This window comes from Festucalex cinctus, chromosome 15 (genome assembly GCF_051991245.1).
Source record: "Festucalex cinctus isolate MCC-2025b chromosome 15, RoL_Fcin_1.0, whole genome shotgun sequence".
NCBI lineage: Eukaryota > Metazoa > Chordata > Actinopteri > Syngnathiformes > Syngnathidae > Festucalex > Festucalex cinctus.
In genome coordinates this window covers 25329376-25342083 of record NC_135425.1, presented here as the reverse complement: position 1 = coordinate 25342083, position 12708 = coordinate 25329376, and the positions used below count along the sequence as shown (strand labels likewise).

The 12708-nt window shown below is 44.7% G+C and overlaps 3 protein-coding genes across 3 annotated transcripts; all 3 read left to right on the top strand.

Moving 5' to 3' along the window:
- Positions 1-1598: 1598 nt before the first annotated feature.
- On the top strand, positions 1599-5020 carry LOC144002743 (proteinase-activated receptor 1-like). The gene is made up of 2 exons (XM_077498221.1): positions 1599-1946; positions 2498-5020. Exons 1-2 carry the CDS (start codon positions 1877-1879, stop codon positions 3742-3744), a joined length of 1317 nt encoding a protein of 438 aa, XP_077354347.1. The 5' UTR covers positions 1599-1876; the 3' UTR covers positions 3745-5020.
- Positions 5021-5451: 431 nt separating this feature from the next.
- LOC144002648 (proteinase-activated receptor 2-like) lies at positions 5452-8474 on the top strand. Its single transcript, XM_077498060.1, is given in 3 exon segments — positions 5452-5689; positions 6909-7578; positions 7580-8474. Coding segments are annotated over 3 exon segments (1140 nt in total). The 5' UTR covers positions 5452-5610; the 3' UTR covers positions 7971-8474.
- A 744-nt stretch (positions 8475-9218) lies between these two features.
- Positions 9219-12471, top strand: LOC144002647 (proteinase-activated receptor 2-like). Its single transcript, XM_077498059.1, has 2 exons — positions 9219-9517; positions 11234-12471. Exons 1-2 carry the CDS (start codon positions 9448-9450, stop codon positions 12322-12324), a joined length of 1161 nt encoding a protein of 386 aa, XP_077354185.1. The 5' UTR covers positions 9219-9447; the 3' UTR covers positions 12325-12471.
- Positions 12472-12708: the final 237 nt, after the last annotated feature.

Genomic DNA, 12708 nt, shown 5'->3' with positions numbered 1-12708 from the left:
ACCATTCACCAATCTAAAGAGTTAAAAATAGATTGCAAGAAAATGTGTTTGCAGCATGATGTCGCCTCAAGATTAAAACTTTATTTTGGACAAAAAAAAAAACGAGTGAAAAGCTTTCATTTGAGGATGTGAGAATTTTGTCTGGCAATGACAAAATACAATTGTATAGAAAAAATACACAATTAAAAAAAAATGGCCATGGTAATACTGAGTGTAGATGAAATGTAAAATAATTAGTGATAGACCGATATTTCTATTTTTATTTTTTTCAGGGCCGATGCCGATACCGATTATTAGTCGTCAAGGAGGCCGATAACCGATATTTCAAACCGATATTCATTTGCAGTAAAAGAGAAAATAATAGCATAAAAAATATATACATATAAAAATTACCTTTTCTTTTAATGTTAAACATATACAGAATAGACAGCTTTGTTTCATTAAAAATTTTAATATAAAATGTAGGGAACTTCCAGGGTCATCAGCATGTGTTGAGCCAAATTCAAAACTAAGCAAGTAAATACATAAATAAATAGTTTCCTACTGTAAATAAAGGTTTCGAAAATTTCAACATAATTTCTAAATATATTAATTTTTTTAATTTTTTTTTTTTTTTATAAATTAGAAAGTGTTGGGACTTCCCACTGTTTGCAGTGAATAAAAATAAATAAATAAATAAATAAATAGTTTCCTACTGTTAATAAAGGTTTCGAAAATTTCAACATAATTTCTAAATATATTTATTTTTTTAATTATTTTTTATAAATTAGAAAGTATTGGGACTTCCCACTGTTTGCAGTGAATAAAAATAAATAAATAAATAAATAGTTTTCTACTGTAAATAAAGTTTTCGAAAATTTCAACATATCTTTTTTTTTAATTATTATTATTTTTTATAAATTAAAAAGTGTTGGGACTTCCCAGTGTTTGCAGTGTCTAAATAAATAAATAAATAAATAAATACATAAATAGTTTTCTACTGTCAATAAAGTTTTTGAAAATTTCAACATAATTTCTAAATGTATTTTTTTTTATTATCATTTTTTTTAATCAATTCAAAAGTGTCGTGGACTTCCCAGTGTCAGCAGTGACAAATGTATGCAAAATTAAATGTATCCAGATTTGGGTTTTTGTCAAGGTTCAAAACATCTTCGCAGACAGTGAAAGATTGTCTGAATATGTTTCAAAATGTCTTTGCAACAAGTAAAAAGTGTCTGTGTGAACATCTTACAAATCCCGATGAAAACACAAAATTTGCTACGTTCGCAAGCGTTCGCTGCTCGGTGAGATTCCAACTTTATCGGCCTTCAGATTCGCAAAAAAGGGCCGATGCCGATATTTGTCAAATATCGGCACCCGGCCGATTATCGGTCTATCCCCAATAATAATTGTTAAATTCAAGACAATAATTTAAAAAATATATATTGTATAAAATAACTGACATATGGATTCAAAACAATCTATTAAAAAAATGTATATATATATATATATATATATATATTTTTTTTAATGATATCAAATTAAAACGTTTATTTTCCACACGTTTTGCAATGCTCTTGATGTCTTTTTGGACATTCCGACCCACGTCTCGCCTCCAGATCGGTCAAAGAACTCCTGGCTCATCCGGCTGACGGGGTGACGGGAAACGTGACGTCAGCCCCCAAAGAATGTCCGCTCCGCTCGCTGCTGATTGGCCGCCAGCCGGGGCCCCACTTTTGGGGTGGGCGGAGCCAGCAGAAAATCCTGGGAACAGGAGAGCAGCAAGGCAAGCAGCAGCACACGAACTGCACCAAGCCTGTGAGAAGCTCCACGGGCTCGTCGAGACACGTTTTTTGTCGTGTTGTTCGTGTTTGCATTTGCTTGTTGAAGCTGCCAAATGTCGCCGGCAACTCTTCACGTTCTGCCGATGCTGCTTGCCGTGTGCGCATGCGCCGTCCACGACAACAGTAAGTTTTTGTCTTTTGTTTTTAATGCGAAAGATAATCAAATTGAAGTTACTTTGCGTCTATAAACGATTAACGATTTTCGTTCACTATGATGTATGTGTACGTAAATTAAATATAAATAATGATAACGTTGTGCAGTATGACGTCACAAATACTTCCGGTTGACCCATATCTGATGTTAAAACTGTTAAATAGCTTAATGATTTATAGCTCGATTTTACAGAATAAATATTCTTTAAAATTAGTATTTTTAATTGTTTGAGAATACAAATGTTACTTTATTTTTATTGAAACGAGCTTTTTGTTAATTAGAGTAATTTAGCAATATTTTTATGTACATTGCAGCATGTATTAGAGATAATATGAATCAATAGATCATGATAAAGATGAAGTAAAGCCTGATGTACATCTGTTTAGCTCAATGCTAACAATTACCGCAAAATGGCCCTGCCGTGCTAATAATAGCATCGAAAAACCACTAATGTTAATTCAACTTATATGGCTGAGCAGCAAAATGTTAATTGAAACGAAAAAACACATTTTGTCTCCAGCAAGCGCCAGAGGACGAATGTTCTCCTACTTCGACGTCTCGTTCACCGACGAACCCTTCGCCCTGGAGGACGTCTACGGTCTCGACTGGGACCCGAGGGCCAACGCCACGCGGAGCGCCGCCCCGAGGCTCCGCAACGCCACCGGCGGCGTCGGCGAGGAGGCGCGCGCCTTCCTGACGGGCCGCCTCTCCACGCGGATCATCCCGTCCTTCTACGCCGCCGTGTGCCTGCTGGCCGTGCCCGTCAACGCCTGCGCCGCGTTGGCCTTCTCGCGCCGCATCCGCCCCAAGAAGCCCGCCGCCGTCTACATGCTCAACCTGGCGTGCGCCGACCTGCTCTTCGCCGCCCTGCTGCCCTTCAAGGCGGCGTACCACTTCGCCGGCAACGACTGGGCGTTCGGCGAGCCCGTGTGCCGCCTGGTCACCGCCGCCTTCTACTGGAACATGTACTGCTCGGTCCTCCTGGTGGCCTGCATCAGCGTGGACCGCCTCCTGGCCGTGGTCTACCCCATCGACTCGCTGGCGTGGCGGCGGCCGCGCCACGCCGTCGCGGCCTGCGTCGCCATGTGGCTCGTCGCCCTCGCCGGCTCGCTGCCCCTCCTCGTGTCGGAGCAGACCTTCTACCTGAGAGAGTTGGACATCACCACCTGCCACGACGTCCGGCCGGCGGGCGAGGCGGCCGGGCTGTACGGCGCGTACTTCACGGCGCTGTGCGCCGCCCTCTTCGTCGCCCCGCTGCTGGTGAGCGTCGTCGCGTACGCGCGCGTGATCTGGTCCCTGAGCCGGGCCCCTCGCGGCGTCCCCGGACGCTCCCGCCGGAGGAGCCGGGCGCTGGTGATGGCGCTGACGGTGCTGGTGATCTTCGTGGTGTGCTTCGCGCCCACCAACTGCCTGATGCTGGTCCACTACGCGCGGCTCGGCGGCGGCGCGGTGCGGGCCGGCGACGCCCCCGAGGGCTCGTACGCGGCCTACCTGGTCTTCTTGTGTTTGGGGAGCCTCAGCTGCCTGCTGGACCCGGTCCTCTACTGCTTCGGGTCGTCCCAGTGCCAGCGGGAGCTCGCCGGGGCGCTCCGGTGTCGGAAGGCGGCCGAGGGCTTCGGCGCCAGCTCGTCCGACTCGTACCGGTCCAGCACCAGGACCATCCTGAAGGCCAACCGAGCGGAAAGCTCCGAGCGAAACGTCTCGTTCGCCAAAAAAGATTCGTTGCAAGCGGTAAACGGCGGCATGTACAAGAAACTTCTCGTCTGACGACGCCAGCGACCTGATGAACTTGAGTGCGTTTCTTCTACCACGGGAGCTTTGCCAAAGAAAGAGGACAAATGGTCGAAATTGGTTGGGCTGGGTTTAAAAAAAAAAAATTAATCTGTATATTTCCCATAAATTTAGAAGAAGAAAAAAAGAGAATTTTAAAGGATGATTTTTTTTTTTTTTTGCAATTTTCTTGACATTCAACTCATTCGCTCCCAACCATTTTCACATTTCGCAATCCCCTTCACTCCCGGTTGTTTTACTGGATTTTGACAGAATATTGTGATCTATTGCTAGAAAAAAAAACAAAAAAACATGCGGACTCTACCAAAAGAAAGATTCAAGTCTCGTCTTTCATCAGGAAAAAAAAAAGTATTTTTCTATAGGTTTCCATTTTGTAGCAGTTAGCATTAGAATGTAGCTAAATGTCATTCACAAATCTATTTAAGAATTGTGCGTAATTGAGCTTTTTTTTAAAACATGGTCCTGGTTGATCTCTTATACTCTGCTGCCACCTGCTGGCCGTTTTTGAAATTACTACCATTTATCCAATCGTTCTTTGCAGTTGAGAGGCTGCATCAAAGCTTTCTGTATGCACTAGCATAAAAAATAAAAACGTATAAATACGTCTTTGGGGCACTTAAAACATTTAAAATAGAATGTATTTATACGTTTTTGGGAGCAAATTAGTTAATGTTCACATTAATTTAAAGTATGTTCTTACATTTATGAAAGACACGACTTATTGTACTTTAAGACAATTCAGATTTATATTTGCAATTATTTGGATTAGAATCGTGAAAACATTTTCAGCTCACTCTTGCTGATGCCGATGTTTTTGTAAACACTTTGATAACACTAAATCGTTTAACCAGTTACTTCCTCTTCAAAAAAATTCATTTGGAATTTAATATTTGTGGGGGTTTTTTTATTATCATGTCCTTGATATTTAAAAAGACTTTGATGTCCTATAAGTGAAGTGAATTGAATCGATTTGAGGACATTAGAATCGATACCCAGCCCTTTTATTGATATGTTTAATGGAAATGCTTGTCAAATATTTCAGTTTTGCCACATAAATGTGAAATAATAATAATACGCGTTTAAACACAGTGAAGGAGGATTTTACATTTTGCACACTGAAACTATTTAAACTGTTACATTGTAATGTTTTGCCAAGTCAATATTCGTACGTGTTGTGTGTTTATATTTGCTCACGTTCTCAACTGATATCTTACTTTACACTTCCGTTGTTAAATAAACACGTTTCAAACCACTTTTTTTGGCCCTCTTTGCGAATGATAAGCTTATCCAGCAAAATAAACAGTTTTTTTGATGTTGTCAGTGCTTCGGCTGCCCTCTGTCGACCATCGTGAGTATTCCATTGCCGTCTGTTGGCGAGTTCTTGTTTTAGCCACGAGATGGCGCCAGATGAAAGGTTTTGCCCACGTCTCGCACAATCGAACACATTTTGTGCTTTGCTTCTTTTACACTATTTCCAAAGTACAATTGTTTTGTGTTGCTCTAAACTTGTTTCTTTATTTTAGCCACTTTAGCTATAATAAAACTTAGTATTTATTATTGATATTATGATAATGGTGACTGACGACGGCCTTTGAAATGAAGTATTCGACTGCAAAATACAATCTCGTCAATAACAGAGACGTTACTGTACCACGAGTGGCTCCGAGCGGTCATGTGACACAGTGACGTCACCAAGGTGTGAGCACCTGCTCCTGGCCGGGGCGGAGATTTAAGCCAAGCACCCGCAAGGCGCCACACCTGACTACATCACCTCCACCACACAAGTCCTTGTTGTTATCGTCGTTTTTGTTGTAGTTTTAGCAAAACAAAAACAACGCCGCCATGTCTGCGCGGAATGGACGCCTTTGCGTATTCGTCGTCGTTCTCCTTTCCTGTCTACATACCTGCTCGTGTGACACAGGTGAGTTCGTTTTGTTTACCTTGGGTGGAACAGCTTCGGCTGTTGTGGTGGTCCATAAAGCACACAAGAAAATGTATGAATGTTTTTTTGAATACAATGTGTAATGTAGTCGGTTTGGTATAAGTAGGACGATTTTTATTGCAAGGGGAAGTCATTAATGCAGTTCGAAATTGGAGTGGAGTGCCCCTCCCCCAAGTGCCGTCACGTGACATGAAGTGGCGCTTTGACTGTGACTTCCGTGTACTTCCGGTTAAGAGGGGAAGTGCATCACTAAGCACGCAGATGGCGCAATTGAGTCCAAACTGACCACAAAGTGTCCCAAGCAAATGTAAACAAACAAATGTGGCTGACAACCACAACGATGTGGAAATCAGGAACTCCATGCAACACAAATGAGAAGCAGCGTCTTTATGATCCAATACCGGTTCCGTGAGTCAGAGTAGTTTTCATGGAATATAATTTGCTGTAGTCTATGTATCACGCAAATACTAACGTTTTTTTGTTTTCGTTTTTTTAATCTATGCTCTATTATATTTGCTGGAAATCTTGTCCACGGTTTTTGTGCCCTCATGCCAAAGCATGTTACTTTGTCGCCATCTAGTGGAATATTTGTGTTCTATTTAAAATGTAATTTAATTTAGCATCAAGCGGTTAGAAGTTATTTTACTGAAGTTCAATGGTCTTTGACTGGAATATAAGTTAGATGCTAGCCAGGGTTATTATAGTTTGGGAATTTTCATTTGAGTTGTTTTGTTTTGTTTTGTTTTTTAAATGTATTTAGTTTTAATTAGTTTGCAGGGTGGCGGCACTGTGATCGAGTGGTTAGCACGTCCGCCTCCCAGTTCTGAGGACTCCGGTTCGAGTCCAGGCTCCGGCCTTCCTGGGTGGAGTTTGCATGTTCTCCCCGTGCCCGCGTGGGTCTTCTCCGGGTACTCTGGTCTCCACCCACATTCCAAAGACATGCATGGCAGGTTAATTGGGCGCTCCAAATTGTCCCGAGGTGTGCGTGTGAGTGTGGATGGTTGTTCGTCTCTGTGTGCCCTGCGATTGGTTGGCAACCAGTCCAGGGTGTCCCCCGCCTACTGCCCAGAGCCAGCTGAGATAGGCGCCAGCACCCCCCGCGACCCTTGTGAGGAAGAAGCGGTCAAGAAACTTACGCACTTATAGAACTAAATCCGAGTTATCCCCAGCTCGTACTTCCTCTGTGCTCCACCCACAGACGACTTGCGAGGCTTCACCGGCACCGAGACCACCGACGGGATTTGGCTGGGCCCGCACGCCAGGTGGGTCCTTAGCAGCGGCCTGACCACCGTCTTCCTGCCCATCGTCTACATGGTGGTGTTCGCGGTGGGCCTCCCCGCCAACGCCATGGCCGTCTGGGTGTTCCTGTTCCGCACCAAGAAGAAGCACCCGTCGTCCATCTACATGGCCAACCTGGCGCTGGCCGACCTGCTCTTCGTCATCTGGACGCCGCTCAAGATCGCCTACCACTTCAACGGCAACGACTGGACGTACGGCGAGGGTCTGTGCAAGGTCCTGGTGGGCTTCTTCTACGGCAACATGTACTGCTCCATGGCCTTCATCGCCTGCATCAGCGTGCAGCGCTACTGGGCGGTGGCGGACCCGCTGGCGCGTCGCCGCCGCGAGACCGCCGTCGCCTGCGCGCTGTCGGCCGCCGTCTGGGCGACGGTGTGGCTGCTCACCGCGCCGCTCTACCTGTACGACCAGCGGGTGCGCGTGGCCAACCTGGGGGTCCTGACCTGCCACGACGTCACCCGGCCCGGCCAGAAGAAGATGGCGGCGGGCTACTTCCTCACCATGGCCACGGTGGGCTTCGCGGGCCCCGCCGCCGTGTGCGCCGTCTCCTACGCGCTGATGCTGCGCGTGCTGCGCAGCGGCGGCGGACGCCGGCGTGGCCCGGAGGCGGCGCAAGGCGGTGGCGCTGATCGTCACCGTGCTGGCGATGTTCCTGCTGTGCTTCGCGCCCAGCAACGTGATGCTGCTGGCGCACTACGCGCTGCTCCTGAACGAGGCGCCGGACAACCTGTACGGCGTCTACGTGGCGGCGCTGTGCCTGGCCAGCCTCAACAGCTGCATCGACCCCTTCGTCTACTACTACATCTCGGACGACTTCCGCCAGCACGTCAAGAACACGTTCCTGTGCCGCAGCCAGCGCACGGTGGAGAGGATGCGCGTGTCCTTCAGCGCGCTCAAGTTCTCCAAGAAGAGCGACGCGTACACGTCCGACTCGGGCGGCAACACGGGCAGCTCGCAGTGCTAGCCGGACTGCGTTTAGCTGTTTTTAAATAGGGCAGCACGAAGGACCCGGTGGTCGGTATATGCACGTTAGCTTCATTGGAGACTTGAGATGATTGCATAGACTGTGAAAGTACAATTGGCTGACGACCAGCGCCGATTTGACCCTCCATCTTGACCTCCAAGCTAGCTCGAGTTCACCTGTGACAAAAAAATGGATGGATAGAAACTCAAGTTTTGTTTTTGTTTTTTTACACTTGTAACGATTTTGTCGTCAGTTTTTTATCTTTAATGTTTTAGTGTGTCAAGTAATAATCACTCGTCAACACAATTTTCAGCCTTATAGACGCTTTTGAGGCCGCCATATTTTTCGTTTGTGTTCAAGTGTAATGCGAAAAAAAAAGCCATTTTGTGCTTGATTGTGCGTTTTGATATCAGTTTTTTTTTTTTATGACATGTAAAATTAATGTATTTTTCTTATGTTGACATTTTTGAACTGTGAAATTAAATAAATTGTTTATTTAAAGTACTTAATCAGACTGTAACTTACAGTCGTGTACATTTTATCAATTTTGGTATAGTACAGATGTCTTATTTTTAATAAATATACAAGTTACTGTATCTATATTCATTTTGGTGGCCGACAGACAATTACAACATAAAATAGTATAATTAATTGACAGACAATAGTCATGTAAAATATACTTCAAATTAACGGCCAAAAAGAAAGTATATTTGTAATTTTTCGTGAATTGATTTTTTTGTTTTATTTTTATTTATTTTTTCGTGGATGTTTGTAAAAATGTTCACCTCCAAAAACATTACACTTTTTTTTTTAATAAGTGTATTTTAAAATAAATACATACATTTATAATTTAGCCACAAATTAAAATCCAAATAAGCTTTTTTTTTTTTTTTTTTTTTTTTTTTTTTTTTACCCCACAATAATTTTACAAAAAAAGGAGAAAAAAAACAAACAGAAAATACGATGTTTAAAACGTGATTTAGTTAAGTTAAATTTTGGAAAAAAAAACACAAAAAAAACGATGTGCACACTGGGTCAATGTAGACATTTTATTTATTTTGGGGGGGGAAAACTAAAGAGCTGGAACAGATGTTATAAAATAAGAAGATTGAAAACTATCCTGATTTATTGACTAAATCAATTCAAGATTTAATAACTATTCAAACGAAGGGAGAGCCTCCCCCCCCCCTCACGGTGACGCGATGAAAAGGAACAACCGGCTGGGCGGCTCCTTGCTGACGTCATTACGCCCTGCCAGCCAGGTAGTCTCGGGGCGTGGCCGGCGAGCTTCGATACTCGAGGAGGTGTGGAAGAAAGACTCAAGAGGAAGAACTATAGCGGATGTTTAGGTTCATAAAGGACGTGGTTTCTGGGCGCGGACGCGACACAAGGACGAAAGCAGAACAGAGAGAAGACCCTGCAGCTGGTGGACGGAGCTCAATTTAATAGGAAGATTTTAAAAAAAAAAGAAAAGAAAATGGAGGCTGCTCACTTTCTGGCGCTCTCCTTGATCGTCTTGTGTCACTTTTTGGCCGCGGATGGCGCAGGTGAGTTTTTTGTTGTTTTTTTTTACAAGCGTTTACAAAACCCAATGATTAGTTTTCGGCGAGCAATCTAAAAAAAAAAAAAAAAAACATTTTAAAGCCCAAGGTGATTAAAGTAAATGTTCCGTGTCTTGTGGGCTTGTTGAAACAAAACGCTTGAAACTCACGAACGGGTTTCAAATTGCGGACGAGTCAGACGAGCCTCGTCCAAACCGCAATATTTGCACACGCCACGCAAGGCCCGATCAAGGTGACGGAAGCCGAGATTGGAGCACCGAACTCGGTCAAAAATTGAGCGATGAATCAAATAGCTACCGATTATACTTTTTTTTTTTTTTTTTTTTTTTCCCCCCAAGACAACACAGTCCAAAAGTCATTTTAATCATGAAACATATCTAATGGAGTGAGTTTGAAAAAACTCACGTTTAAGCAGGACTCTTTAAAAAAAAAAAAATGACGTGAAATACTTACATTGTTGACGTCATTGTCCATTAATAAAATGCTACAACAACAAACACGCTGTGCATTTTTATGTACCATACGAGCTCTACAAACGCCATAAAAAAAGGTAACAACAATGACCACCCTTACACTTAACACTTATCATGAATGAACACAAAAACTGCTGTGTAACAATAAACGTGAAATATCCCCCTGAACACAAAAAAACAAGGAAATAAGTAAAATTGAAAAATATTTTCGTTAAAAAAATTTGTGCAATAATCGAAATTCTATTACAATTTCAATTATTACAGTCCACAATTACAAAATCAGTATCATCATAAAAAAATATTAATACTAATTTTGAGTTACTTACATTTATACATTTGCACCTTTAAAAAAAAAAAAAAAATCGTTCTATCCAAAAGGAACTTGCATAATAGTATTTCAAATAATTTTACTGTCTTACTTTTTTTTTTTTTTTAATTCAAACATTTTCCTTTGTGACAAAAAAAGAAGTGATTTCAATGAACAGCAAAAATAATCGTGATTAATATTTTCTTCATAATCAAGTAGCACTAATTTACTTTATTACACAAAAAAAACACTAAATAAAAAAATAAAACTAATACTAAAACTAATACAGTACAACTATTTGAATTAAAAAACAAAAGTTAGAACTAATTAAAAACTAGCTTATAATTTAAAATACAAAACTATTGTAACCCTGGTGTGAGTAACGCAGAGCGTTTTCACCGTAAGGCTAAGCTAACTGTCATGACTAGGGTCATGCAGGGGTAATGTTTGGGTCTTGACTCATGACCGGGTCACGCCAGGGTTAAGTTTGGGTCGTGACCGTGAGGTCAAGTGTCTGTTTTGAACTGTTGTAATCTGCATCTAGTTTCAACTGGTTTTAAGCTGTGTGATGTCAAGAATCTTTCATCTCTTTACTGGGTCAACAGTCAACCATGTAATTGTCAAACCATGTCAGTACTGTTACCCACATGTCTAGCCACAACCAATGAGATCGATTCACTGTCTATTTCAGCCAAACTGAGAAGTGTGTTTTTGTCGGATTATTAACCCTGTCTCTCTGTGTACTTGACAGCCCAATTAGCTTCGTGTCTCGCGGTTCTCGCTGTGTCTCGTTTAGTCAAGTTGTGTGAATAAAGCGTTAAAATCTTCTTTGTGTCTGCGTTTTTGGGATCCAACCACAGATCATAACGCTAACGTTAGCATGTGTGTTCATATTTATTTTTGATTTTTTTGAATTTGCAGGAAAGGGTCGCGGCTTCGTCGGCCACGTAGACCCCCAGTCCTCGGACCTGGTGTTGGTGGACCGCGCCACCTCGGCGGCCCTCCAGAGCGGCCTGACCACCGTCTTCCTGCCCATCGTCTACATGGTGGTGTTCGCGGTGGGCCTCCCCGCCAACGCCATGGCCGTCTGGGTGTTCCTGTTCCGCACCAAGAAGAAGCACCCGTCGTCCATCTACATGGCCAACCTGGCGCTGGCCGACCTGCTCTTCGTCATCTGGACGCCGCTCAAGATCGCCTACCACTTCAACGGCAACGACTGGACGTACGGCGAGGGTCTGTGCAAGGTCCTGGTGGGCTTCTTCTACGGCAACATGTACTGCTCCATCTTGTTCATCGCCTGCCTCAGCGTGCAGCGCTACTGGGTGGTGGCGCACCCGCTTTCCCAGCAGCGCAAGAACAACAAGGTGGCGGTGGGCGTGTGCGCCGCCGTCTGGCTCTTCGCCGGGCTCACCAGCGCGCCGCTCTACATGTACCGGCACACGGCCCGGCTGCGCGAGCCCGCCGTCACCACCTGCCACGACGTCAGCGTCATCCTGGACCCCCGGGACCCCTACGCGTCGGTGCGCCTGCCTTACGTCTACTTCCTGCTGATGGCCACGGCGGCGTTCCTGGCGCCCTGCGCGGTCATCGTGGCGGCCTACGCGCTGCTCCTGCGGGCGCTCGGCCGCGGCATGGACGGCGGCGCCGCCGCCAAGAGCCGGCGGAGGGCGCTGGTGCTCATCGCGGTGGTGCTGCTCACCTTCCTGGTGTGCTTCATCCCCAGCAACGTCATGCTGCTGCTGCACTACTCGCTGCTCAAGGACGGGCGGGCGGACAACGGCTACGCCTTCTACCTGGCCACGCTGTGCCTGGCCAGCCTCAACAGCGTGCTGGACCCGTTCGTCTACTACTTCGTGTCGGACGACTTCCGCCAGCACGTCAAGAACACGCTGCTGTGCCGCAGCAGCCGGACGGTGGAGCGCATGCGGGTGTCCTTCAGCTCCATGAAGTACTCGCGGAAGAGCAAGTCGTACGTGTCGGACTCGGGGAATACGCAGAGCAGCTCGTGCTAGCGGACGGATGGACCTTTTTTTTTTTAATGCGATGCTAGCTGCTAAGTTGTAGTCCGTCCGGACAGATTTCCCTCCAAAGACTTTCAAAGTGTTTTTAACCTCGTTTTCTGTGACATTGTTTTGTAAATAAATGCTAACAAACAGTGAGCTCACCGTTCCTTTTTCAAACGACTGCAATTCGCCCGACTGGAATTCTCGGAATGCGGCTTTCCCAATGACTGGCCCAGTCTTGTCCTGCCCAGATAAGAAACTTGGGAAAAGTGTCCTGTGCTGACCTAACCCGCAGAGGATGGTGAACAGGAGCCAGGAGGAAAGAGTCCATAGAAGTCACGCAGTCACAAATACTACAACATGGCGGATGTCGGCGCCGAGTGAACAAAAAAA